The 27,571-nt window shown below is 52.6% G+C and overlaps 1 protein-coding gene across 3 annotated transcripts; it reads left to right on the top strand.

The window, feature by feature from the left end:
* CRBN (cereblon) lies at nt 1-26,345 on the top strand. Of its 3 annotated transcripts, none has more exons than XM_068154407.1 (11): nt 1-89; nt 3,697-3,809; nt 4,230-4,432; nt 6,219-6,368; nt 9,126-9,288; nt 13,243-13,305; nt 14,313-14,397; nt 16,511-16,626; nt 19,446-19,510; nt 22,204-22,335; nt 24,346-26,345. In XM_068154407.1, exons 1-11 carry the CDS (start codon nt 23-25, stop codon nt 24,527-24,529), a joined length of 1,341 nt encoding a protein of 446 aa, XP_068010508.1. In that variant the 5' UTR covers nt 1-22; the 3' UTR covers nt 24,530-26,345. The 3 variants fall into 3 exon arrangements, with proteins under 3 accessions (XP_068010508.1, XP_068010507.1, XP_068010509.1); XM_068154406.1 differs by having other exon boundaries at nt 3,694-3,809; XM_068154408.1 differs by lacking the exon at nt 13,243-13,305 and having other exon boundaries at nt 3,694-3,809.
* Nucleotides 26,346-27,571: the final 1,226 nt, after the last annotated feature.

The following is a 27,571-nucleotide window of genomic DNA, read 5'->3' as shown; positions in this document are numbered from 1 at the left end:
GCTCCTCTCCGGGTAAACAGCGATGGCCGCCGAGGAGGGAGGCGGCGAGCCCCATGACAACATGGGGAACCACCTCCAGCTGGTGCCCGGTAATGGCCGCGGCCGGCTGAGGGCGCGGGGGGAGCCGGCGTGGCTGCGGGCCCAGCCCAGCCCAGCCCCGCCGGGCCGGCAGCAGAGCGCGCTGGGCGCCAGGCGCCGGGGCTGGGCGGGCGGGGAGGAGGCCGGGCCCCGGCGCGGGTGGGCGGGCTCGGGGGCTCGGGGCGGCGGGGATCGCTGCGGGGCTGTGTGCCCGGGGGCCGCTCGGGCCGGGGCACGGTGCAGGGGGCGGGGTGGGGAGTGGGGGCCGTCCCGCGGGCCCGGGCACGGCGTGAGGGGAGGCGGAACGGGGCCGGGCAGGAGCCTGCGGGGCGCCCGGGCGGCGCTGGGCCAGAGGTGGTGCGGAGCCAGCGCTGGCTGCGGAGCCGCAGCCTCCCCACGGTGTCGGCACGCTGGTTGCTACAGCTCTGACGGAGCGAGGAAGAGGAGATGCTCTGTCAGAGGGCGTTCAGGCGCTGACCGAAGCGTGCTGCCAACCTTCCGCCAAGGAGGACAAAGGCAGGCTCTCCTCCCTGTAAATCGGGGTCTCTGGAAAAGCAAATAGTCTAAGGAAAACGCCTGTTGGTTTAAAAAGTTTCAGTGTCAGTGCTCCCTGGCGAGCAGGGAAGCAAGAGGCGCCGTGCTGAGGACTTGAGGGCAGCCTTGGGCTCCGCAGGCTGCCCGGGCTCCGCAGGCTGCCCGGGCTCCGCACGCTGCCCACATGCTGCCCGGGCTCCGCACGCTGCCCGGGCTCCGCACGCTGCCCGGGCTCCGCACGCTGCCCGGGCTCCGCACGCTGCCCACATGCTGCCCGGGCTCCGCACGCTGCCCGGGCTCCGCACGCTGCCCGGGCTCCACATAGCTGCCCGGGCTCCGCACGCTGCCCGGGCTCCGCACGCTGCCCGGGCTCCACACGCTGCCCGAGCTCCACACGCTGCCCGGGCTCCGCACGCTGCCCGGCCTCCGCACGCTGCCCGGGCTCCACATAGCTGCCCGGGCTCCGCACGCTGCCCGGGCTCCGCACGCTGCCCGGGCTCCGCACGCTGCCCGGGCTCCACACGCTGCCCGAGCTCCACACGCTGCCCGGGCTCCACACGCTGCCCGGGCTGCTGCAGCATTCCTGCTGGAGTTTGTGGAGCAGCCTGGTTTGCCTGCCCCCGAAGCCCAGTGATATTCCTCCTGTGGATACCTATTGCACAATAATCTGCTGTGTCTTTTCCAGCCTTAATGAGTCTATAAGCACTCGGAGGGGAAGGTAGGAGTAAGTCCTGCCAGTAATTGAATTTCCTGTAGCAGGAAGTTCTATGAGCATTTTGTGCCTGTGTATTTAAAAGAGCGTAGAAATATTCACTGAGTATTTTAGGAAGTACAGATTTATACATTCATAGAGTGGTTTGGGTTGGAAGGGACCTTAAAGCTCATCCAGTTCCACCCCCCTGCCATGGGCAGAGACACCTCCCACCAGGCCAGGTCGCTCAAGGTCCCACCCAGCCTGGCCTTGAACACCTCCAAGGAGGAGGCAGTCACAGCCTCCCAGGGCAACCTGTTCCAGTGTCTCACTGTCAAGAATTTCCTCCTAATCTTCAGTCTAAATCTTCCCTCCTCAAGCTTCAATCCATTCCCTCTCAGGCTATCACTACAAGGCTTTGTAGCCTTAATAGTTCCACCCCGATCCTGTTTAATGAGTTTAATATTTCCTTATATCTGCTCTGAGGTGTTGAGTGTAGGCTTGGTAGTGTCAGTGGACCAGCATGAGCACCTGGGAACATCTAACCTGCCATGAAGGAAATGGGAGCACTGTCATGCAAGGTGCCTTCAGCACTTGCCTTTTCCTTCTCCCTGCGTGCTGCAGGTCTCACTAACCTTGACATTAAAACCACAAAGCAATCTGAAAGCACACATAGTTGAGGGTGCAGACGGTGCATTTTCTTTTGCCTTCCATCTGCTGGCCCTGTGGTGGGGCTGAGGAGGAGAGCGAGGCGGGTGGAGGCTGTTTCTGCGCCGTTGGCAGGGTGCTGCTGCAGTGGAATGAGTCATCGCTCCCCTCTGCCACCACACAGCAGCTACTGTGCGTTCTTTTGGCAAGAGGCAGCAAAAAGTTTGCAGGGCACAGTTCTTTTTCTGCACAACTGCTGGCAATTCCTTTAGTGCTCAGAGAAAAAAACCCAAACCAAACCACCCAGTGAAACAGCCTCTCAAGGGCTCTCTCAAGGGCTGTGAGAGCTGCCAGTGGGGCGTGCAGCTCGATGAGAGTGGGTGCAAGGCAGAATATGAATTCTGGGGGAGGCAGCTGCCCACACCCTGCACAGAAAACAAGTAGAAACTTCCTTCTGTTTCTCTTCATCAAGTTAAGCAAAATGCTGGCAGTTTAGTTGTTGTCTTAAACATTTTGCTGTCATTTATGTTTGGGGATCCTGACTGACTGAAATAAAAGAGAAATGGCACAGAGACATGGAAGATCTTTGACAGGAATTCAGAAGGTGATGGCTCACTGTTTTAAGTTCTGCCACCCACAGCTTGCCCAGGATCACAGTGGCCAGCTGGGGTTGAAAGCTTTCCACACAAGGAGGCTCCACAGCCTCTCTGGGCAGCCTGCTCCAGAGCTCCAGCACCCTCACAACAAACAACTTTCCCCTCCTGCTCAGGTGGAACCTCCTGGGTTCCAGTCTGTGCCCATTGCCCCTTGTGCTGTCCCTGGGCACCACTGAGCTGAGCCTGGCCCCAGCCTCTTGCCCCCCACAGTTCCCTTAGCTCTTGCTGAGCATTGCTCAGCTCCCCTCTGGGGCTGCTCTTCTGCAGGCTCTCAGCTCCAGGGCTCTCAGCCTTTGCTCCTCACAGAGCTGCTCCAGGCCTCTCAGCAGCTTTGTAGCCTCCCTGGACTCTCTCCAGCAGTTCCCTATCTCTCTGGAACTGGGGAGCCCAGACCTGGACCCAGCACTCCAGATGTGGCCTCACCATTTACATTTCCACATTGAAATAAGATAATTTAACTGTGCAGTTGCCTGAAATGAATTGTAGCATTAGCTCTTGGTACTGAGAATTAGGAAGAAAAAATAATGTTTAGATACTGGGGGGTTTGGTAGCTGAAGTCCTTTGCAGAGGGTTATTATTTGCCTCCTTAAGTAGCTGCCTTTGCTGGGCTTGTGCACGTGCTGGGTTTTGTTTGTGTACAGGAGAGGCTGGCAGCAGTGAAGTGTCTAAATTACCAGCAATAAATACAGAGCTCCAGACCGCTTTTAACTGTTTTCAGTTAAATTGTTCAGGTTTGTGCTTCTCCCAAGGTTCAGCAGCCTACAAGAAATTGAATTATCTGGCACCCTGGTGGACAGACAGGAGCTGTTTGGAACTGAGTTGAGGAGGTACTTCTGTAGTGAAAATCTGGACTGAGAGGCTTGGTTTATTGTTTTCCTCTGAGGGAAAAACTAGATAAATTGCTCATTAGCCTTTCAAAATGAGATAGCCAGCTTGTGACCCTTCCTAGAGAATGTGATTTGGCAGATCAGCAAGAAAGGTATTTCTCAAGTTTCCAAGCCAAAAGGCTGCAGCCTGGGAAGGTTGGGTGAATTCCTGTGGTTCAGTGTCTTAGCCTTTACTGACTGCTGTTCTGTGTGTGCTCAGTAGCAGAGGATGAGGAAGAGGATGACAACGAAATGGAAGTTGAAGATCAAGACAGCAGAGAAGCTGAGAAGCCAAACATCATCAACTTTGATACCAGCTTGCCAACATCACATATGGTATGGTCCTTACAGATCATCCTTTGCATGCACCTTCTTGGAAGCACAGAATGGTTTGGGTTGGAAGGGACCTCAAAGATCAACTGGTTCCAGCCTCCCTGCCATGACCAGGGACAGCTCCTCTCAGACGAAGTTGCTCAAGGCTCCATCCAGCCTGGTCTAGAAGAGGTTTTGATTCTTCTTGTGTAATTTTATTATAATATACTTAAGTGCAAGTTTTATCCTTGTAAGTCCCCAACCCTCTCTTTTTACCCTTGCAAATCACCAAACCCTCTCCTTTAAGCATTGTAAATCACCAGACCCTCTCCTTTAAGCCTTGTATATCACCAAACCCTCTCCTGTTATCCTTGCAAGTCACCAAACCCTCTCCTTGTGGCCTTGCAAATCACCAAACCCTCTTCCTGTCTTCCTCCTTTTCAGTATTTGGGCTCTGACATGGAAGAGTTTCATGGCAGAACAGTGCATGATGATGACAGCTGCCAGGTGATCCCAGTCTTGCCCCACGTGATGGTGATGTTGATTCCTGGCCAGACCTTACCCCTGCAGCTTTTTCGCCCTCAAGAGGTTAGCATGGTGCGGAATTTAATTCAGAAAGACAGAACCTTTGCTGTTCTTGCATACAGGTAAACTACACAAGTGGCTGTGCTGGTGGTATGCAGCATGTCCTGTCTTTTTTTCTTTAGCACAGTTTCTTTGGCTGCTAAATCAACAGCAGCTGCCTGCACCAGTTCTGTGGTGGAAAAGATGAGTTTTGTGGTTTGAAACGGACAGAAACTGGCCAAGGTTTTGGTGTTTGGCTGGGTGGCTGCCTGGCAGCATCAGGGGGTAGGATAGGAATGGAATGGAATGGAACAGAATAGAATTAACCAGGTTGGAAAGGACCTTCAGGATCATCAAGTCCAACCTATCACCTAACACCAGTTGATCAACTAAACCATGGCTCCAAGTGCCTCATCCAGGCTCTTTTTGAACACCTCCAGTGATGGTGACTCCACCACCTCCCTGGGCAGCACATCCCAATGGCCAATCTCTCTTGCTGGGAAGAACTTCTCCTAACATTCAGCCTGGAGCTCCCCTGGCACAGCTTGAGACTGTGTCCTCTTGGTGCTGGATGCCTGGGAGAAGAGACCAACCCCCACCTGGCTACAACCTCCCTTTAGGTAGTTGTAGAGAGCAAGAAGGTCTCCCCTGAGCCTCCTCCAGACTAAGCAAGCCCAGCTCCCTCAGCCTCTCCTCACAGGGCTGTGCTCCAGACCCCTCCCCAGCCTTGTTGCCCTTCTCTGGACACCTTCAAGTGTCTCAATGTCCTTCTTAAATTGAGAAGCCCAGAACTGGACACAGGACTCAAGGTGTGGCCTGACCAGTGCTGAGTCCAGGGCAGAATGACTTCCCTGCTCCTGCTGGCCACACTGTTCCTGATGCAGGCCAGGATGCCATTGGCCTTCTTGGTCACCTGGGCACACTGCTGGCTCATGTTCAGCTGCTGTCGACCAGTACCCCCCAGCTCCCTCTCTGCCTGGCTGCTCTCCAGCCACTCTGACCCCAGCCTGTAGCACTGCCTGGGGTTGTTTTGGCCAATGTGTAGAACCCAGCACTTAGATGTGTTCAGTCTCATGCCCTTGGACTCTGCCCATCTGTCCAGCCTGTCCAGCCTGGTGCAGAGAGTCAGTGCTGATCTCTGTCTTTGAGCAGCCTCTTGGTTTCAGGTGTCTGAATGCACTGCTCAGCTTCTTGCTGAAAGGATTCAGCCTGAAATGTAAAACTGCAGGTTGTGGGTTTGAGAACTGTCTTGCAAAGGTATGGTTGCTTGTTGTGTGTGTAAACCAAGCACAGACAAACTGAGTTGAGAGACAGGGGGTGATAGAAGAGTGGAAAAGGTAAAAGCTGGTCTGTGCCAAAAGAAGCTGAGAGTGTTCCTCCCTCTCCTCCCCCCTGTTTTACTGTGGTTTGACCATGTAGGAGGTAGGAAGAGTCATTTCTATAGAGTCTGTCTACAGAATTTTTGGTGCTTTTGAGTATCTGCATTTCAAATGCAGAAAAAGCACTCTGAGAGCTGGGGAGAAAGGCCTGAATATGACATGAAACTCTTGATTACAAGCAGCCCTTCATTTTCAGGCCCTCAAACACTCAACCTTCTTTCTTTTAAACCCTTTCAAACTCAGCTGAATTGGTGACTCCTGCTCTCAAGGATTTCACTTCTAGGCCCTAAAATCAAACCAAACCGACTCACGAACCCCCCCCCCCAGCCAAACCCAACCTTTAGAAATTGCATTTAAGATGGAAAATCAATTACTGTGGTTAGCTGAGAGTATTTTGGGCTCAGAGTAATCAAGTCCAGTCAGTGTGGGCAGGTGGGAGCTGAGTGAGCAGGTGGAGGGGAGCTAACCTTGTCACTTCTGTTCCTTTCAGCAACGCACGTGAGAGGGAAGCACATTTTGGAACGACAGCAGAGATCTATGCCTACAGAGAAGAGCAGGAGTATGGCATTGAAACAGTCAAAGTGAAAGCAATAGGAAGGCAGAGGTTCAAAGTTCTGGAAATAAGAACCCAGTCAGATGGGTAAGGAAATGCTGTGTGTGTTTGATTCTGGATGTTGCACGTCTGGTTTCACCGAGGCGTTGATGTTTTACTGCAGCTGCAGCTCCCTCTTCAGCCGCACAGCTGAGTGTTTGCTCTAGGTAGTAACTTCACAGAATGGGCTGGGTTGGAAGGGACCTCTGAAAGTCACCCAGTCCACCCCCCCTGCAGTCAGCAGGGACATCCTCAACCAGATAAGATTGCCCAGAGCCCTGCCCAGCTTCACCTTGAATATCTCCAGGGTGGGGCCCCAACCACCTCCCTGGGCAGCCTGCTCCAGTGTTCCACTATCCTCATGGTGCAGAACTTGTTCCTAACATCCAACCTAAATCTGCTCTGCTCTAGTTTGAAGCCATTGCCCCTGGTCCTGTCCCTGCAGGCCTTTGCAAACAGTCCCTCTGCAGCCTTCTTGTAGGCCCCTTTCAGGTGCAGGGCCTTTAGGCCTCCCTGGAGCCTTCTTTTCTCCAGGCTGAACACCCCCAGCATCCTCAGCCTGTCCTTGTAGCAGAGCTGCTCCAAAGCCCTGATCATTTTCATGGCCCTCTGGACCTGTGCCACCAGGCCCATGTCCTTCCTGTATTGAGGGCTCTAGGCCTGGATGCAGTACTCCAGGTGAGGTCTGAGCACAGCAGAAGGGCAGGATCCCCTCTCTCCACCTCTGGCCATGCTGCTTTGGATGCAGCCCAGGCTGCCATTGGCCTTCTGTGCTGCAAGCTCACACTGCCTGCTCCTGCCCAGCTTCTCATCCATCAGCACCCCTAAGTCCTTCTCCACAGGGCTGCTTTCTATCACCTCCTTCCCCAGTTTGTATTGGTAGTGAGAGTTATTCTGGCTTAATCAGTGGCTTCTCTGGTTATTAAGGACTTCAAACATCTCCTGTTCTAAGACTGTTTATAGAGCTTAGAGAAACCAGCTTGGACACAAGGTGGCACTACCTGGACACCTTGGTAACGGCAGCCTTGCTGCTGAGAATTCAGTGTCTGCAAGCAGTTAGCATTGTGCAGTGATTGTGTTGTGCTGTCAGGTCATTTTAAGATGATTTTATCTCTTCTGACTAGCAGAGCTCATTTTTACACAGCCCATTCACAGCCTTCATTTGTGAGTGTGAGTTTTTATACCTGTGAAACAAAGGAGGTCAGTGGGGTTTTTGTCACATGGCAAGCTCTGGAGTTGTTGGGATGACTTCAGCTGGATAGAGTTGCTCTTCTTTTGAATGCTGCAACCTTTGTGGGCTTGGGGAGTGAGTAGTGAGCTTGAACCTCCTGGTACATTGCCAGTTCACTTTGCAGCATGGGCAGCAGGGGGAGGGAGGTGATTCTTCCTCTCTGCTTTGGCGAGACCTCACCTGGATACTGCATCCAGCTCTGGACTCCCTAACAGAAGGACATCCTACTGTTGGGGTGGGTCCAGAGCAGGCCACAAAACTGATCTGAGCGCTGGAAGCCCTCTGATGTGAGGACAGGCTGAGGGAGTTGGTGTTGTTCAGCCTGGAGAAGAGAAGACCCCAGGGACACCTTGGAGTAGTCGGAGAAGAGAACCTCCCTAGACCTGCTGGAGACACTTTCCTTGATGCACCCCAGGATGCCCTTGGCCTCCTTGGCCACAAAGGCACATTGCTGTCCCAAGCAGCCACCTTGCTGAACTCTCTGTGGATAGGTTACCTTGTTGGCTCTGGGATATTCAAGGCTGATTAGAGTCTGTATCCTGTTTCTGCTGATTTTGGACTCTGAACACATCAGCTTTTGTGGTTTGAAGATAGCAAACTGCATTTCAGCACCACTGCCTTTCTTGATGTGTAGTAGCTGGCTGTTAGCTCATAGCAAAAGTAATCTGAGGAGAGAAAAACCTAAAAATACAATGCTGAGAGGGTGAAATCTTCTGCTGTGTTACCACTGCCAAGCTGCCTTTAATTCTGATCAGCACAGTCCCAGCAGACAGCTCATGCTCTGAACCTCAATGACAGCCTGTTGTATCCCATGGAAAAGGTGAGAGGGGGGAAAAAATCCAGCAACAGAACGCTGCTGCAAAACTAAAAGCAGTGATCTTTAGAGTTCTGTATGGCAGTGCAAAACCACAGGTTGGGGAAGAAGCTGATTCTGGATTTTAAAGGAAAAGGTCTCTTCTCACATGCAGCAAGGGGCAGGACAAGAGGAGATGGCCTCAAGTTGTGCCAGGGGAGGTTCAGGTTGGATATTAGGAACAATTTCTTCCCAGAAAAAATTCTCAGGCACTGGAACAAGCTGCCCAGGGAGGTCACCATCCCTGGAGGTGTTTAGAAGCTGCATGGATGTGGTGCTGAGGGCTGTGGTCTAGTGGTAGTAGCCTGGCAGTAGTGGTGGGATGGTGAGCTCTGGGTGAGTGCTTGGGCTTGGTGACCTGAGAGGTCTCTTCCATCCTCAGCAGTTCTGTGGTTCTCTGGAACAGCAGAGATTGCTTATATCTTCAGTTCAGGTAGACCAAAGTCCAGCAGCACAGTGGCTTCAATAATGTAGCCAAGGGCTTGAGAAGATCTGTTGCAGAACATCTTTGGTTTGCTGCAGATGTGCTGTGGTCCCTCAGGTGGTTTGAGTTGCAGCAGCACAACTTGAACAAGCTGGAGAAATGGATTGCTGCTTCCGTTCTGTGCTGCTGTGCAGTGATTCACTGGCACAGCAGCCTATCTTTTTGTAAGCAGAGAAGGCCATTTGTTTAGGCTTTGTGTGGCTGTGTATCTCTCATCTCTTCTCTTCCTGTCCTCAGCATCCAGCAGGCTAAAGTCCAGATCCTCCCTGAGCGAGTGCTGCCATCAACCATGTCAGCGGTGCAGCTGCAGTCCCTCAGCCGGTGCCACCTTGTCCCTTCCTCCAGACCTACATCCTGGCAGGACCAAGCTATACACCAGTGGTGGCAGAAATACCAAAAGGTTAGGAGTTAGATGTGTGTTGGTTTGTGGGTTTTTGGGTGTTTTTTTTTTCTTTTCTGTTAATTTCTGATGGTATTTTGAGAATCAGCAGAAAACTCCAACTGTTCCTCTGTTGTGCTACAGGACAGAGAGATTGGCCATTGGGATGTGCTGCCCAGGGAGGTGGTGGAGTCACCATCCCTGGAGGTGTTCAGGAAGAGCCTGGATGAGGCACTCAGTGCCATGGTTTAGTTGATTAGATGGTGTTGGGTGATGGGTTGGACTCCATGATCTCTGAGGTCTTTTCCAACCTGGTTGATTCTGTGTTCTGTGTATGAAATGCCACACTCCTGCTTTGGACACCTGTTGTGTGACTGGTTGATCACCCATCAGCAGTGGGGAAACACTTGTCTTGTGTTATGGGTTCCCTTTGGGTTTAGTTACAGTAGTATTAGGTATTGATTACAGAATATTTCAAGTAATGCTCCAGTTATAATTGTTTTGCATGATGAAACACCTCAGATGCTGGCTGCTGAAGCTGGTAGGTGATGAAGTGGTGGTGGAAAAAAGAGGTCAGGTTTCTAGGGCTTCATTTGGAGGCAGATCAAGGAAGCACTGAATGATAGAATAACAGAATGCTTCAGCTTGGAAGGGACCTTTTAAGCTCATCCAGTTCAACCCCCTTGCAGTCAGCAGGAACATCTGCAACCAGAGCAGGTTGCTCAGAGCCCAAAACAACCTGAACTGCAATGGTTCCAGGGATGGGGCAGCTCCCACCTCTCAGGGCAACCTGAGCCAGGGTCTCACCACCCTCTGTGTAAAAAATGTCTTCCTTCTGAATCTCCCTCTTTTAGTTTAAATCCATCACTCCTTGTCCTGTCACAACAGGCCCTGCTCACAAGTCTGTCCTCAGCTTTCATATTGGACTCTTTACCTACTGAAAGGCCACCAGGTCTCCCTGAAGCCTTCCCTTCTCCAGGCTGCACACCCCCAGCTCCCTCAGCCTGTGCTCACAGCAGAGCTGCTCCAGCCCTTGGAGCATCTTTGTGGCCTCCTCTGAACTTACTCCAGCAGCTCTGTGTCCTTCTTCTGCTGGGGACAGCACAACTGGAGGCAGGATTGGAGGTGAGGTCTCAGCAGAGCAGAGCCAAGGGGCAGAATCCTCTCTCTTGCCCTGCTGCCCACATTCCTCCTGATGCAGCCTAGGGTACAATTTGCCTTCACTTCACTGCATAAATCCTCTCCTTGCTTGCATCCTTTTTGCACCCCTGCAGCTGTGGCAGTGCTTGGAATCAGGAGGGAATTCACATGGAGATTGCTGGGCAGGGTTCAGGATTCCTCAGTGGCTGATGCCAGGTTTAAGCTGCAAACTTGTACCTTGCTCAGGGGAATAATAAGGTGTGATTTGTGCTGGAGACAGCTGTGCTGCTCAAAAGCTGCTGCAAGATACCTTTATACAAGGGAATGTGCACTTTGAGCAGTGTGCAGCCTTTTCCTTCAGGACTTTGCAGTAATAGGTCAGAAGGATAATTTTGCTGGAATAAATTAGGTGTCCCATAATAAGCACCAAGCTGGTGTGTCCCACTGGCATAGCTAGCCCAGCAGAAGCCTTCCAGGTGTGAACTGAGCTTGTTCCCAGGGGCAGGGCAGCCTGTTCAGTGAGCAGTACATCATCAGGGTGGGGAGACACTGGCACAGGTTGCCCAGGGAGGCTGTGCTTGCTCCCTCCCTGGAGGTGTTGGTGGCCTTGAGCAAGCTGGGCTGGTGGGAGCAGCCTTGCAGAAAAGGACTTGGTGGGGTGCTGGTGGATGAGAAGCTTGACAGGAGCCAACAATGTGCACTTGCAGCCAGAAGGCCAGTGGCAGCCTGGGCTGTGTCAGAAGTGTGGCCAGAGATGGAGAGAGGAGATTCTGCCCCTCTGCTCTGCACTGGGGAGACCTCACCTGCAGTGCTGTGTCCAGCTGTGGAGCCCCCAACACAAGAGAGACCTGGAACTGCTGGGGAGGGTCCAGAGGAGGGCCACAAAAGTGATGAGAGGGCTGCAGAACCTCCCCTATGGGACAGGCTGAAAGACCTGGGGCTGTTCAGCCTGGAGAAGAGAAGACTCTGGGGAGACCTTAGAGCTACATTCCAGTATCTGAAGAGGACCTCCAGGAGAGATGGGGAGGAGCTGTTCAGAAGGGCCTGTGGTGAGAGGATGAGGGGCAATGGTTTGAAACTGGAGCAGAGGAGAAGACCTCAGAAGTCCTTGGGTCCAGCCATTAACCCAACACTGCCAAGTCCACCACTAAACCATGTCCCTCTGCACCACGTTCCCATGGCTTTGAAAGCCCTTCAGGGGTGATGAATCAGCTGCCTCCCTGGGCAGCCTGTTGCAGGGCTTGACAACCCTTTCAGGGAAGACATCTTCTCTGATGGCCACCTAAGCCTCTCCTGGTGCAGCTTGAGGCCATTTCCTCTTGCCCTATCACTTCTTACCTGGGAGAAGAGTCCAATCCCCACCTCTCTTCAGCTTCCTCTCAGGGGGTTGTAGAGATCCAGCAGGTCTTCCTCAGCCTCTTCTCTAGACTAAACAACCCCAGTTCCTCAGCTGCTCCTCACCAGACCTGCTCTCCAGACTTTTCACCAGGGCTTCATTGCCCTTCTCTGGACCCACTCCAACACCTCAGTGTCCTTCTTGCAGTGAGGGGCTCTAAGCTGAGCCCAGATCTCTGGAAGTTAATACAGAGTGCTAGCAGCTCTCCTCGTTGTCAGATGCAGTTAAGGTTTGGATTTGGTTTTTTTTTTTTCAATGATTTTGAACTCTGCACCAAAACCAAAGCAAACTCTCAGCCAACAACCATCCCAGAGTCCCAAACATTAATAACAAAGTGCTATTGATTCTCATAGTCCTTGAACATGTTCATTGATGAGTTAACAAGCCCAGAGACAGTGCGTGGGGGAGTGCAGGGGATTGGGAATCCCTTCCCAGGCTTGATTCTGTCGTATTACTAAATAGCAGAAATACTAACTGCTGAGCCAGGTTGTGTGAGGAAATGCCCGGGGCTGGTACAGAAGCCTTAGCTCCCAGTGTGTTGGAGAGGTGCTTCACACTCAAGTGCTGGTCCTGATGGTGACAATTAGTTGTACCTGGCAAGAATCAGATGTCTCTCCTCTTGTTCTGCTGGCCTGAACAGGAGCTGTCATAGAATCAATAAGGTTGGAAAGACCTCAGAGATCATCAAGTCCAATCTATTACTTAATACCTAGCACCTCCTGACAACTAAACCATGGCTCCAAGTGCCACATCTAAGCCTTCTTTGAACACCTCCAGGGATGGGGACTCCACCACTCCCCTGGGCAGCACATCCCAATGGCCAATTACTCTCTCTGGGAAGAACTTTCTCCTCACCTCCAGCCTAAACCTCCCCTGGTGCAGCCTGAGGCTGTGTCCTCTTGTTCTGGTGCTGCTTGCCTGGGAGAAGAGACCAACTCCCACCTGGCTACAACCTCCCTGCAGGGAGTTGTAGAGAGCAAGAAGGTCTCCCCTGAGCCTCCTCCAGACTAAGCAACCCCAGCTCCCTCAGCCTCTCCTCACAGGGCTGTGCTCCAAACCCCTCCCCAGCCTTGTTGCCCAGAACTGGACACCTTCAAGTCTCTCAATGTCCTTCTTAAATTGAGGAGCCCAGAACTGGACACAGGACTCAAGGTGTGGCCTAACCAGTGCGGAGCACAGGGCAGAATGACTTCCCTGCTCCTGCTGGCCACACTGTTCCTGATGCAGGCCAGGATGCCATTGACCTTCATGGCCACCTGGGCACACTGCTGGCTCATGTTCAGCTGCTGTCAACCAGCACCCCCAGGTCCCTCTCTGCCTGGCTGCTCTCAGCCACTCTGACCCCAGCCTGTAGCACTGCCTGGGGTTGTTGTGGCCCAAGTGCAGCACCCAGCAGTCTGCTGCTGTTCCAGAAGAAATATTTGTGCTTTTGGTTTCAGAGGAAGTTCCACTGTGCAAGTTTGACCTCTTGGCCTCCCTGGCTGTACTCCTTGTATGATGCTGTAAGTTCACCCTGTGTGCTACCAAGCCATCTACAATTAGTTGTGTTTTAACATCTAAGCATTTGATGATGTGAAAGCTCTCCTTTTGTTGGTTCATGGGTTACATTTCAAAGGTGTGGGAACAGCAGGAGGGGCTTGCTTCTCTGTATGATCACTTCCCCCCTCTGTATGATCACTTCCTCCCCCTGTATGATCACTTCCCCCTCTGTATAATCTGGAGGGTATAGTCACTCCCTCTAGCATGAGGGTGGTGAAATACTGCCAACAGGTTGCCCACTGATGGGGTGGAAGCCCCACCCTTGGAAACAATCAGGGTCAAACTTAGTGGGACTCTGAACACCCAGATCTAGTTGGAGATATCCCTGCTCCCTGCAGGGAGATTGGATAAGATGACCTTCAAGGGTCCCTTCCAACCTGATGCATTCTGTGATCTAGGGTGGATGACAGAGGTTGAGGTTCCTGCTGTGTTGTCCTGGAGCTAAACCTCCATCCTCGGTCCCACATGCCTCAAGTGAGTGTCCTGACCACTGTGGTCCAGGGCAGTCTTAGCTCTGTCTCTCCTGGTTGAGGTGGTTTGTCATAGAACCATAGAATGCTTTGGGTTGGAAGGAACCCTTAAAAGTCCTCTAGTCCAACCCCAGCTCTGTAAAGAGTCCTGTTTCTGTCTGTAGCTGTGGCTGTGTGTCTGTTAGTAGATAAATTAGTGGGTGTAAGAGAGGCAGAAGCAGGGAGGAGGCCAGCCCTCCTCTCATTTGCCCAGTTGTCACCTCAAGTGATAGCTCCGACACCACGGGCCAACGCTTCTTGTTGGCTCCTTCCTCATTCTGATTTCCTCTCAGCTGCAAATAGCTCAACACCAAATGAGTCTGCAATGAATTGTAGGTCTTAAACAGCTGTCCACCTGGGGATAAGAGCTTACTCTGCATTTTGCTTCCTCTTTGTTTCTTTTTCCTAACCCCCCCCAGCAATACCTGTGTACTTAAACTAGGCTTTTCTTCCAACAAAAGGAAACCTTGATGGAAAGAGTCAAGAGGCAGCTGCATGAGTGGGATGAAAATCTCAAAGATGAATCTCTTCCAACCAACCCAATAGGTATGGTGGTCTTGAGCTTGGGAACTCAGAGCTGGGGGTTGGGGGTTTAAGTTCTTAAGAAAGCAAAAAGGTTTATTGATAACCCAGCCCTCACTTCCGGTTTCCAGCAAATTTGGGCCAGTCCCAGGTACAAATCCAGGCTGGGTGCAGAGTGGGTTGGGGCTAGCTCTGAAGAAAGAGCCTTGGGTGCATCGACTGCAGCCAGGCACCAGTGGTGTCCCCCAGGGATCAGTGCTGGGCCCCAGCCTCTTCAACATCTTCATCGATGATCTGGATGAGGGGGTCGAGTCAGTCATCAGCAAGTTTGCAGATGACACCAAGTTAGGAGCAGATGTTGGTCAGTTGGAGGGTGGAAAGGCTCTGCAGAGGGACCTCGACCGACTGGACAGATGGGCAGAGGCCAATGGGATGGCATTCAACAAGTCCAAGTGCCAGGGGTTGCACTTTGGCTACGGCAATCCCATGCAGAGCTACAGGCTGGGGTCAGAGTGGCTGAGAGCTCCCAAACAGAGAGGGACCTGGGGGTGCTGATCGACAGCCACCTGAATATGAGCCAGCAGTGTGCCCAGGTGGCCAAGAGGGCCAATGGCATCCTGGCCTGCATTAGGAATAGTGTGGCCAGCAGGAGCAGGGAGGTCATAGTGCCCCTGTACTCTGCACTGGTTAGGCTGCACCTTGAGTACTGTGTCTAGTTCTGGGCCCCTCAGTTTAAGAAGGACATCGAAACACTTGAGCGTGTCCAGAGAAGGGCAACAAGGCTGGGGAGAGGCCTTGAGCACAGCCCTGTGAGGAGAGGCTGAGGGAGCTGGGGTTGTTTAGCCTGGAGAAGAGGAGGCTCAGGGGAGACCTCATTGCCCTCTACAACTACCTGAAAGGTGCTTGTAGCCGGGAAGGGGTTGGCCTCTTCTCCCAGGCAACCAGCACCAGAACAAGAGGACACAGTCTCAAGCTGTGCCAGGGGAGGTTTAGACTCGAGGTGAGGAGAAAGTTCTTCCCAGCAAGAGAGATTGGCCACTGGAATGTGCTGCCCAGGGAGGTGGTGGAGACCCCATCCCTGGAGGTGTTCAAGAGGGGATTGGATGTGGCACTTGGTGCCATGGGCTAGTCATGAGGTCTGTGTTGATAGGTTGGACTCGATGATCTTTGAGGTCTCTTCCAACCTTAGTGATACTGTGATATTGTGACTGCTGAGCAGCTCCCCAGGAGCCAGCAGTGCCCTCCTCCAGCCCAGCAGGCAGCTGGGTGCTGGGCTGCAGCCAGAGCAGGGTGGGCAGCAGGGCAGGAGAGGGGATTCTGCCCCTGGGCTCTGCTCTGCAGAGACCTCACCTCCAATCCTGCCTCCAGTTGTGGTGTCCCCAGCAGCAGAAGGGCACAGAGCTGCTGGAGAGAGTCCAGAGGAGGCCACAAAGGTGAACCAAGGGCTGGAGCAGCTCTGCTGTGAGCACAGGCTGAGGGAGCTGGGGGTGTGCAGCCTGGAGAGGAGAGGACTCCAGGGGCACCTTAGAGCTGCCTTCCAATACCTGAAGGGACCCTACTGGAAGGCTGCAGAGAGACTTTTCCTGAGGGTGCCTGGAGACAGGCCAAGAGGGAATGTTAGCTGGATTAGAGAATGACCATAGCAGAATCCACTGCTCCTTCTCTTTGTGCCTTGCAATATCTGATGGAATTTTGCTCTCTGAGAATTTACTTTTTTCCTTTTCCCTCCCTTCCCCTTCCTCTTCCCATTTCCTTATTTTTCCTCTCCCTTGTCCTTTTCCTTTTTCTTCCCTTTCCCCCTTTCCCCCTTCTTCCTGAGCGGGACAGCTCAGTGCTTCCCTGCTGAAGTGGAATCCTGTATCAGCCAGCATTCTCCAGGGGGCTGCTCTACTTTTAGCATCGAGGCTTAGACCCTTCCCCGCTTCTGAGGCTCCATCCCTGGTGACCTCCAGGCGTGGCTCAGACAAATCTCTCAGAAGAGGTTTTCCACCTGCACGACGCAGCCTCGGGGCAGGATGTACCTGAGGCCACCTCTCAAAGCATTGCAAAGCTGGGTTCCAGGAGTTGCTCTGCCAGTGGGGTAGGAGGAGCAGGTTTGCTGTGTCTCTGCACTAGTAAAAGGCCTCTCTCTCTGCAGATTTCTCCTACAGGGTGGCTGCCTGCCTGCCCATCGACGACGCCCTGCGCATCCAGCTGCTGAAGATCGGCAGCGCGGTGCAGCGGCTGCGCTGCGAGCTGGACATCATGAACAAGGTGAGTGGCCTGGCTTGGCCTGGCACCACAGGAGCCAGGAGGGACTGCCACAGGCTAGAACAGAACATGTGACATTGCCACATCATTCTAGAGAGTGAGTTCTGGTGCTCCGTCCTCTTTCAAAGATTGCTCCAAAGAGAATCATAGATTCACAGAATGGTTTGGGTTGCCTCAGCCAGCTCCAGCCCCCTGCCATGGGCAGGGACACCTCCCCCAAGCCCAGCTAGCTCAAGGCCTCATCCAGCCTGACCTTCAACACCTCCAGGGAGGGGACATCCACAACCTCCCTGGGCAGCCTGTGCCAGTGTCTCCCTACCCTCACTGGTAAGAACTTCTTCCTCATCTCCAGTCTCAATCTCTCCTCTTCCAGCTCAAAGCCCTTGTCCCTTGTCCTGTCACTACAAGCCCTTGCCAGAAGTCCCTCCCCAGCTTTCCCGTAGCCCCCTTCAGGTACTGGAAGGCTGCTCTAAGGTCTCCCTGTAGAACTTTCTCTTCTTCAGGCTGAACTGCCCCAACTCCCTCAGCCTGTCCCCATATGGGAGGTTCTCCTTCATCTTTGTGACCTCCTCTGGACTCTCTCCAACAGCTCCATGTCCTTCTTATGCTGGGGGACCAGAACTGGATGCAGTTGTCCAGGTGAGGTCTCAGCAGAGCAGAGGGGCAGAATCCCCTCCCTGTGCTGCTGCTCTCCCTGCTCTGGCTGCAGCTCAGCACTCAGCTGCCTGCTGGGCTGCCAGGGACCAGTGCTGGCTCCTGGGGAGTTTGTCACCAGCTGCCACCCCCAAGGTCTTCTTGAGACTGCTTTCAAGCCCCTCCTCCCCCAGGCTGGAGTTGTGTTCTCTCTCCATACTAGATTTGTGTGTGGTAGCACACAAGAAACACAACCATGCTTGCTTTTGCTAGAAATCCTCTCCCAACATCCCACAGCAACTGCTTTAGCCAAGAGATGGTGCTAGAAGTGCAGTGCTCCTAACCGCCTCCTGAGCACCCCAGCCCCATGCTGCCAGGGTCAGGCACTGCACTCAAGTGGTGTTGAGCCACCAGCACTGCTGGGGCTTGTACCTGAAGGAAAGTCTGTGTAGTGTTGAGTTGGGGAGTGTAAAGCTAAGCAGGCAATACCATGGTCAGGTGCTCAGAGCCTTCCCTTTGCCTTTCTTTTCTCTTTCCTCTATTCTTTTTCCTTTTTTTCTTCTTTTCTCCCCTTTCCCTTCCTCCTCTCCCCCCCCTTTGCCTTCCTCCCCCCCCCACCCTTTCCCTTCCTCCTCTCCCCCCCTTTGCCTTCCTCCTCCCCCCCCCTTCCCTTCCTCCTCTCCCCCCCTTTCCCTTCCTCCTCTCCCCCCCTTTCCCTTCCTCCTCTCCCCCCCTTTCCCTTCCTCCTCTCCCCCCCTTTCCCTTCCTCCTCTCCCCCCCTTTCCCTTCCTCCTCTCCCCCCCTTTCCCTTCCTCCTCTCCCCCCCTTTCCCTTCCTCCTCTCCCCCCCTTTCCCTTCCTCCTCTCCCCCCCCTTTCCCTTCCTCCTCTCCCCCCCTTTCCCTTCCTCCTCTCCCCCCCTTTCCCTTCCTCCTCTCCCTCCCCCCTTTCCCTTTCTATGATTTTCTGACCTCAGTGCATGTTACCATCTTTTAAAAGCTTTTCCTGTTGTTAAAGAGAATTCCTTTCCCCTGTAGTCAGTTCTAAAGGAGTGTGGACTACTCACACTTCTGTGAATTCCACTTGAGAGTGTTAGTGGAAGGAATGAGATAGGTTTGGAAATGGAGGGATGGAATTACCTAGCTGGCTTCCCAGCAGGATATGTGAGTGTTAGATAATCATCTGTGAGTGAGGCTGGTGTAAGAGTGAGCAGTGCTAAAGGTCTCTTGTAGGAGAGAAAAGAGCAAGTGAGCTGTGAGAAGTGGTGTGTGATAAATACTATCTGCATAGCAGGGCAGTTTGCCTCCCTGAGTCTCCAAGAACAGTAGGCTGGGTTAAGTGTGGGGCAGGAGCAGTGTCAGCTGCCAGAGAAGAGCTGGAGGAGGTTGAAATGCAGCAGCAAGCCCAGAGTGCCTCAGGAGAGGAAGCTGTGGAGCCTGGAAGTGTTCAAAGCCAGGTTGGCTGAGGCTTTGAGCAGCCTGGTCCAGTAGGAGGTGTCCCTGCCCATGGGACTAGCTGATCTTTGAGGACACTTCCAACCCAAACCAGTCTGATTCTGTGATTTAGCCTTGAAAAGCAGAGGTAGGAGATGAATGGGAGTGTTCTGCTAGCTGGTTGTGGCTCAGAAAGAAGCATTGGTGTGGGTGAGGGATTGCTCCTTTCTCCTTTCTGGAAGCTGTAGAAGATAGATGAATCTGTTCTGATCTTGAAGAGAAAGATCAATATGTCTTACATATGATTTCTTTGAGGGGGGGTGAGGAAATTAAACCTATTGACTTGCAGCACTCTCAAAAGTTTGGAGAGACTTAATGATTGCCGTTGGACTCAGCTCCCCTTCCTGGGGGGACTTTAGAAGAGCAAAGGGAGGGTTTTTCTGGGGTCTAAATTAGCTTCTAGAGACCTTAGGAGCTTGGCTCATTTGTTATCTTTGTGTGGTCAGTGTGGATTCATTGATTCATTTTTGGAGGTTTGGGGGAAGAGTCTATAAAAAAATAGCTTGCCTTTGAGATAGTTAAGTAAAACACACAGGGAAACATCATCCTGTGGTAGGGAGTGGAAATAGAGGTGGCTGCTGCTCATGGAACCAAAGGAATTGGGTCAAAATCTGTTCTGAGGGAAGAGGAAGGAGATTGTTGTTTGCCTCAAGCACCTGGAAATGAATTACATCCCCTTCTCTCTTTCTCTTTTCAAGTGCACATCCCTCTGTTGTAAGCAGTGCCAAGACACAGAAATAACAACCAAGAATGAAATATTCAGGTGAGTTTGGGGCTCCTCATCTTTGGGATCAGAAACATTAGGCACAGCAAAGCAGCTTCAGCTGGGTTGTGTCTTCTGACCAATGTCTTTTCCACAGCTCTAATGAAATGGAGTAAATACTTAAGGGGGGAATTTTCTTTAGGGAACAAAATGGATTACTTGAGCTGAGGCCAGGCTGGATGAGGCTTTGAGCAGCCTGATCTAGCCCATGGCAGAGGGGGGCTGGAACTGGGTGATCTTGAAGGCCCTTTCCAACCCAACCCATTCTGTGATTGTGTGCATCTATAACAGGTTAGCCAATCTGACCATCACCATGTCTGTTGTAACAGAAAGGGCTGTGAAATGTCACCTGCTGCCACCTGGGCCAGCCCCATGCCACTGAAGGTGACTGGAGGTTAACTCTGGCTCTGAAGCATAATTTTGTTAGATGGAATTTTACATCCTAACACTCTGGAGATTCAGAGATTCACAGAATGGGTTGGGCTGGAAGGGACCTTAAAGCTCATCCAGTGCCAACCCCCTGCCACAGGCAGGGACACCTCCCACCAGCCCAGCTTGCTCAAGGCCTCATCCAGCCTTGAACACCTCCATGAAGGGGACAGCCACAGCCTCCCTGGGCAACCTGTGCCAGTGTCTCTCTACCCTCACTCTCAAGAATTTCTTCTTCATCTCCAGTCTCGATCTCTCCTCTTCCACTTCAAAGCCTTGCTCCTCATCCTGTAAGCCCTTGCCAGAAGTCCCTCCCCAGCTCTCCTGGAGCCTCCTTCAGGTACTGGAAGGCTGCTCTAAGGTCTCCCTGGAGCATTCTCTTCTCCAGGCTCTCTCAGCCTCTCCCCACAGGGAGGTTCTGCAGCCCTCTGACCATCTTTGTGGCCCCCTCTGGACCTGCTCCAGTAGCTCCATGTCCTTATGCTGGGAGCACCAGGGCTGGACACAGATCACAAACTTTGTTCCTCTGCACTTGATCCCAGCTTCTGTATGTCAAGCAGCTTCAACACAAATCCAGATGCAGTAGTTGGGAGGCAATTACCAGGCTCCCAGGTAGCTGTCATTTGAGGAAGTCATTTCTGTCCTTAGGCACTGTGACACTCTCTTTATGTTAAGCCTATAGGATTCAATCCTAATTGCTGCACCAGGCATTCTGTATTTGACCTATCCAATATCTTGGTGGTGAGCCCCTGGCCCAGCTTGCCCAGAAAGGCAGGAAATGCCCCATCCCTAGAACCATTCAAGTTCAGACTGTTTGGGGCTCTGAGCAACCTGCTCTAGCTGCAGACATCCCTGCTGACTGCAGTGGGGTTAGACTGGATGAGCTTTCAAAGTCCCTTCCAACCCAACCCATTAGATGGATTCTGTGATCCTCCATGTTTCATGGTGATAAGATTACACATTCCTCCAAACCATTGCTGCTTCTGGCAGTTTTGGTGCCTGTTTTCAGCTTGAATAGCTGATACCTGCCCATCACCTGTGATAATGTGAAGGTTAAAAGAGGGCTGGGTTTGAGAAAGGACAGCACCCCACAGTTTGCCTGTATCAGTGTAAGAAGAAACTGCTGTGGTAATTAAAAGCCATTCTTTATCTTCTCATCAGATAATGGATTGCAGAGACCACACTTCCTGCTGTGTGGATTCAGAGAGAAGGATGATGAAAGTTCATGCAGTGAGGGAACATTTATTGGGGTTTTTTTTGCTTAATTTCAAAGTCAGATTTCCAAAGGAGCTCTATAAATGTTACTTGGCTGTGCTGGAAGTTACACTTCCAAAGCAGTGAAGTGAAATAACTCAGGAGCCCATCTGGGACTGTCTTCTTTTCTATTTAAGACTGAGCTGTAGGTTTTTTTGAGGCAAAGATTAACAATAGCCCTCAGTGAGGTGGTTTCCATAGCATCCTCTCAGCTGCCCTCTGAGTAACTTGTCCCCTTCAACAAACACCTGGGAAAACTTCACAGCATGGTGGGGTTGGAAGGGAGCTCTGCAGGTCACCCAGTCCAACCCCCCTGCTCCAGCAGGGCACCCACAGCAGCTTGCCCAGGAGCACAAGGACCACAGGGGGTTGGAAGCTCCCCACACCAGGAGACTCCACAACCTCTCTGGGCGGCCTGCTCCAGGCCTCCAGCACCCTCACAACAAACAACTTTCTCCTTCTGCTCAGCTGCAACCTCCTGGGTTCCAGTTTGTGCCCCTTGCCCCTTGTGCTGTCCCTGGGTACCACTGAGCAGAGCCTGGCCCCAGCCTCTTGCCCCCCACAGCTCCCTTAGCTCTTGCTGAGCATTGCTCAGCTCCCCTCTGGGGCTGCTCTTCTGCAGGCTCTCAGCCCCAGGGCTCTCAGCCTTTGCTCCTCACAGAGCTGCTCCAGGCCTCTCAGCAGCTTTGTAGCCTCTGCTGGACTCTCTCCAGCAGTTCCCTGGCTCTCTGGAACTGGGGAGCCCAGACCTGGACCCAGATGTGTCTTTCCCTAGGTCAGAGCAGAGGGGGAGAAGATCCTCCCTTCACCTGCTGGTTCCACTCCTGTGTTCATCTGAATCCTTGCTTATGGTAACATCTTTGGAGAGTCTTTGTAAAGACTCTCTCCCAGGCTGTCTTGTAGCTTCCTTCAGCTACTGGAAGGTTTTTTTTTCCCTCTGATTTCATTTGACATTCTTTGGGTTCTTTTGTTCCTTACTTGACCACTGACCAAACTCTTCCCTGTTGCAGTTTATCCCTGTGTGGCCCCATGGCAGCATATGTGAATCCCCATGGCTACATCCATGAAACCCTTACAGTGTATAAAGCCTGCAACTTGAACCTCAGTGGAAGGCCATCCACAGAGCACAGTTGGTTCCCTGGGTAAGTAACAGCTCAAAGGCATTTTGGTAGGAAATGGCAGAAATTGGGTTGTAAAAAAGGCTCTGGAGGGGCTGGAAGGTGCCCAGAGAAGGGCCATGAGGATGAGCAGAGGGCTGGAGCTGCTCTGCTATGAGGACAGATTGAGAGAGTTGGGACTGTTCAGTCTGGAGAGGAGAAGGCTCCCAGGAGACTGAATTGTGGCCTTCCAGCATCTGAAGGGGGCTACAGGAAAGCTGGGGAGGGACTTCTGAGGGTGTCAGGGAGGGATAGGACTGGGGGGGATGGAGCTAAACTAGAAATGGGGAGATTGAGATTGGCTGTTAGGAAGAAGTTGTTCCCCATGAGGGTGGTGAGAGCCTGGCACAGGTTGCCCAGGGAGGTGGTGGAAGCCTCCTGCCTGGAGGTGTTTGCAGCCAGGCTGGATGTGGCTGTGAGCAACCTGCTGTAGTGTGAGGTGTCCCTGCCCATGGCAGGGGGGTTGGAACTGGCTGCTCCTTGAGGTCCCTTCCAGCCCTGAGAGTTCTGTGATTCTAAATGCTGTGCTGCTGGATTGTGAGGGTGGGGAGGACACTGGGCTCCCCAGTTCAAGAGGGTCAGAGACTTGCTAGAGAGGGTAGAGAAAATGGCCACAAAGATGCTAAGGGGCCTGGAGCAGCTCTCCTGTGAGGAAAGGCTGAGAGAGTTGAGGCTTCTTAGTCTGGTAAAGAGCAGAGTGAGGGAGGGTCTCAGTTCTGATCAATGCTTAAGGGGTGGCTGTCAGCAGGATGGGACCAGGCTTTGTTCAGTGGTGCCCAGTAACAGGACAAGCACAATGAGCATGAAGTGGAACATCAGAAATTCAGCTAAACATGAGGAGGAACTTCCTTAATCTGAGGGTGGGAGCGCAGTGGAGCAGGCTGCTCAGAGACATGTTGGAGTCTCCATTTCCAGAGAGCTTCCAAACCCACCTGGATGTGTTCTGGTGTGACCTTCTCCTGCTTTGGCAGGGGGGGTTGGACTGGGTGACCTGCAGAGGTCCCTTCCAACCCTTTCCATTCTGTGATTCTGTGCCAGAGGGTCAAAAACCATTCTGCTGTCCTTTGGCTTTCATGTCCTCTCTTCAAGCAGCATAAAATGATGTGTTGGTGTGTCTGTAGCCAGCCCAGGGTTCTTGGCTGATGCATGTCCACATCTCCACCTTCTCATGCTGGTGGTGGCTTGTCACCTAGCACTGAGCAGTGACTTGCAGGCTGTGTGCCATATCTGGCACAAAACATGAATGCTTGAAGACTCCCAAGGGAAAAAACCTTGCAGCTGATAATAGCTGGAGCTAATTTTTCCTCATCCTTCTGGGTATTCTCAGCTTTTTTTTTTCCCCCTTCTCTGAGGCTTTTGAAATATTCATGCTCTGCCTTTTCAGAGTGTTAAAGGAAAGCTCTCTTGCTCTGCAAGGTGCAGTTCCCTGTTCAAAAATCACTTTTACTTCAGTTAAGTGACTTTTATTTCTTCAATTTCGAAGCAACTTCCTCTGAGGACCACTTTCTGCCTCTCTTTAAGGCCCTCAGCATTCCACTGGGCCTTTGAAATGTTGTGCTAATAAAATGCTTTAGTTCATCTCTCTGCTTGAAGGTTGATAACTTTTTCACTTGTTTTCTGCAGAAGTGTTTTGAGCTGGGAGTTGGGCACCCTGCTTCATAGACTCATAGAATGCTTGGGTTGGAAGGAACCTTCAATCATGGAATCATAGAGTGGCTTAGGTTGGAAGGGGCCTTAGAGATCATCTGCTCCAACCTCCCCACCCTGGGCAGGGACACCTCCCACCAGCCCAGCTTGTTCAAGGGCTCATCCAACCTGGCCTTGAACACCTTTCAGGGAGGGGGCAGCCACAAGCTCCCTGGGCAGCCTGCTCCAGAGTCTGCCCACCCTCCCTGGCAGGAAGTTCTTCCCCGTTCCCAAAGCTGCTTGGACACAAGCAGGTTGGAGGCTGGCTGGGTGAGCTGTGCATCAACCTTCTGCTCTGTTTTTCGGTAGGTATGCCTGGACTATAGCCCAGTGCAGGATCTGTGGGAACCACATGGGCTGGAAGTTCACAGCTACCAAGAAGGAGATGTCCCCTCAGAAGTTCTGGGGCCTGACAAGATCTGCTCTCCTGCCTCGCATTCCAGAAGCAGAGGACGACACGGGCCAGGCTAGAACCCCCCTGCTGTGCCTGTGAGGCAGCCCCAGCTCTGGAGATGAACAGGCAGCACTCTGAAGTGCATCTGCTCCGTTCTGCTTCTGATGCTTAATTAAACTTAACCCCCAGGCACCCCCCAGCAGACAAGCAAGCAGGCTCACCGGCGGGGGTGGTCGCTGCTGGTGTGGGGACGCCGCGAGCTGGAGGTTTAAACGTCGAGGTGCCGGCTGAGGAGCAGAGGTGGCAGGAGACACCAGGAGAGCCAGGATCCATCTGGACAGGTTTCAGACTGGACTTTCCCCTTCCTTGTATGACTTTCAGCAAGTGTTGACTGCTGTCAGCTTCCCGTGGAAGAAGGTGGGGGGAAAACCACTCAAAGCAGCGAGAAGCAGAGTCTGATTTATGCACTAGCTGTAGGGTGGTAGACAGCAGCTCCTTGATGGGGATTACTTGCCATCATCTACTTCCAAGTGGTTTTGCTGAGAGGCCCTGTTCCTACTATGTGGAGTACTTCACATTTTATCCTCTTGCTGTTCCTCAGATGCTTGGCTGAAGAGCATCCAAGCTGGAAGTGTCTTTTCTGGCTGATACCGTGCTGGTAGTGGCAGTGCAGCAAGGGATGGAAGGAGGAATCCCTGCAAGCCTGGCAGCCCAGGATGCCCTTTGAGGGGTGCCCACGTGAAGTATTTGCTCCTTCCAAGTTATCTGCCCTGTTTAACCTGACTTCAGAAGTCTTGAATTTCAGACTGGTTCTACAGACCACCCTCCACAGCCTCCACCTTGCCCTTGCCTGTTGGATGTGCTTCTGTTTACTCCTCCCAAACATCTCCTGTGAAGGATCAGTCTGCCAGCAGGGTTCTGTGAAGAGCTCCCTAAAGTGGTGATTCAGTTTCTTTCCCAGCAGTATTTATTTGGACAACAGCTCTTCAGTTGCTTTCTTTTTGCACTCCCATACCATGAAGTCACAATTCCCATTCTCACCCTTCCCAAGAGCAAAAGTTCCTCTATAAACCAGAAGTAAAAGGCAGTGATTTGGTGGTTGTTGTGGCTGGGTGTTATTTGGGGGCTGTGCTACAGAACCCAGGTGCCAAAGTGGAGCAGCTGTAGCCAGTTGGCGTGGGGTTGGTCTGTTTCCCTCCCCCCCTACCCCCTCAGGATGCACTTTGGTGATGGAAGCTGGAGGATGTTTTCAGTGTGGTTCTGTCCATGACTTGTTTGCTTTTGCAAGCTGTGTCAGGCACTCTTGGTTCCCTTCTTTGTGGTTTTAAATGTCAGGACCCAAAACTCCTTCTGATTTTTCAGACAACAGCCACTCCTGCTGTGGAATCCTGTCCCTACCCCAAGCAGATGTAGCATGGACAGATGATGACACTTCAGGGAAAGGCCCAAGGAGCTGATTGTGGTCCCTGCCCCAGTGCAGTGCTGTGGACAGCTGCTGGATGCCACAGGGCAGTTCATCATGGCAGGTGTGTAGGAAGCAGGGGTTGTGTAACTCAGGTTTAGTTCTTTGAAGCCTTCTACCTCTGTGCTCCTTGTGGTAACTTCTGTTGGCTCCAGAGCTACCTTCAGTGCCCTGTTTGCATCTGTGTGCAGAGCTCTGCTGTGCCAGGCAGCTGTGAAGAGCAAGACTTTGTGGAACAGAGCTGTGAGCAGCTCAAGAGTGAACAGAGACTCATTTTCTTCACAAAAGCCTCCTGTATTTTGGTTGTGTGGCTGTAATGAGCTTTCCAAGGCTGAATGGTCAGAGTTGGCTGGAGAGCAGCCAGGCAGAAAGGAACCTGGGGGTGCTGGTTGACAGCAGCTGAACAGGAGCCTGCAGTGTGCCCAGGCAGCCAAGAGGGCCAATGGCATCCTGGCCTGCATCAGGAACAGTGTGGCCAGCAGGAGCAGGGAGGTCATTCTGCCCCTGTACACTGCACTGGTTAGGCCACACCTTGAGTCCTGTGTCCAGTTCTGGGCCCCTCAGTTTAGGAAGGAGGTTGACTTGCTGGAAGGTGTCCAGAGAAGGGCAACAAAGCTGGGGAGGGGTCTGGAGCACAGCCCTGTGAGGAGAGGCTGAGGGAGCTGGGGTTGCTTAGCCTGGAGAGGAGGAGACTCAGGGGTGACCTTATTGCTCTCTACAACTCCCTGAAGGGAGGTTGTAGACAAACAGAGGTTGGTCTCTTCTCCCAGGCAGCCAGCACCAGAACAAGAGGACACAGTCTCAGGCTGCACCAGGGGAGGTTTAGGCTGGAGGTCAGGAGGAAGTTCTACACAGAGAGAGTGATTGCCCATTGGAATGGGCTGCCTGGGGAGGTGGTGGAGTCACCATCACTGGAGGTGTTCAGGAGGAGACTTGATGGAGTGCTTGGTGCCATGGGTTAGTGTTTAGGTGGGTTGGATTGGTTGATGGTTGGACATGATGATCTTGAAGGTCTCTTCCAACCTGGTTTATTCTATGTAATGGTGAGGCCCCAGTGTGAGACTGAAACCTCTCTGCTTGGGTAACCACTGAAACCATAGCTGGTGGTCCCCTCCTGCCCTGCACACACACACACTCACACCCCCACCCCCAGCTGGAGGCTTGGTTTTACTCCCCCTCCTCTCTCTTTTCCCCATTCCCCTCAGCAGGACTTGTGGGTGGCCAGAATCAGAGTGGTGGTTGTTGGAAGGGACCTTTGGAGCTCATCAAGTCCAATGCCTCCCTGCCAAGGCAGGTTCACAAGAGGAGGTTCCCACAGGAAGGGTTTCAGGGTGACTTTTTTCTGAGCTATTGCTAAACTTCAGGGAATCACAGAAGGGTCTGGGTCAGAAGGGATCTCCCAAGGTCACCTAGTCCAACCCCTCTGCAGTCAGCAGGGACATCCTCCCCTAGATTGTCCTTGCCCATGGCAGAGGGCTGGAACTAGATGATCCCTGAGGTCCCTTCCAACCTTAACAATTGTGATTCTAGATCAGGGTGCCCAGAGCCCTGTCAAGCCTGGCCTACCTCCAGGGATGAGGCCTCAACTAGCTCCCTGGGCAACCTGTTTTAGTGTTCCCCCAGCCTCCTGGTAAAGAACTGGTTTGTAATTGCTTAAGGTCTGTGTGCTTTTGGTCAAG

The sequence above is a fragment of the Melanerpes formicivorus genome, unplaced genomic scaffold, assembly GCF_026170545.1.
Source record: "Melanerpes formicivorus ecotype bairdi unplaced genomic scaffold, bMelFor1.0.p_v2 SCAF_28, whole genome shotgun sequence".
Taxonomy (NCBI): Eukaryota; Metazoa; Chordata; class Aves; order Piciformes; family Picidae; genus Melanerpes; species Melanerpes formicivorus.
Note: the sequence above shows the minus strand (reverse complement) of the source record. Positions and strands in the feature narration are given on the sequence as shown.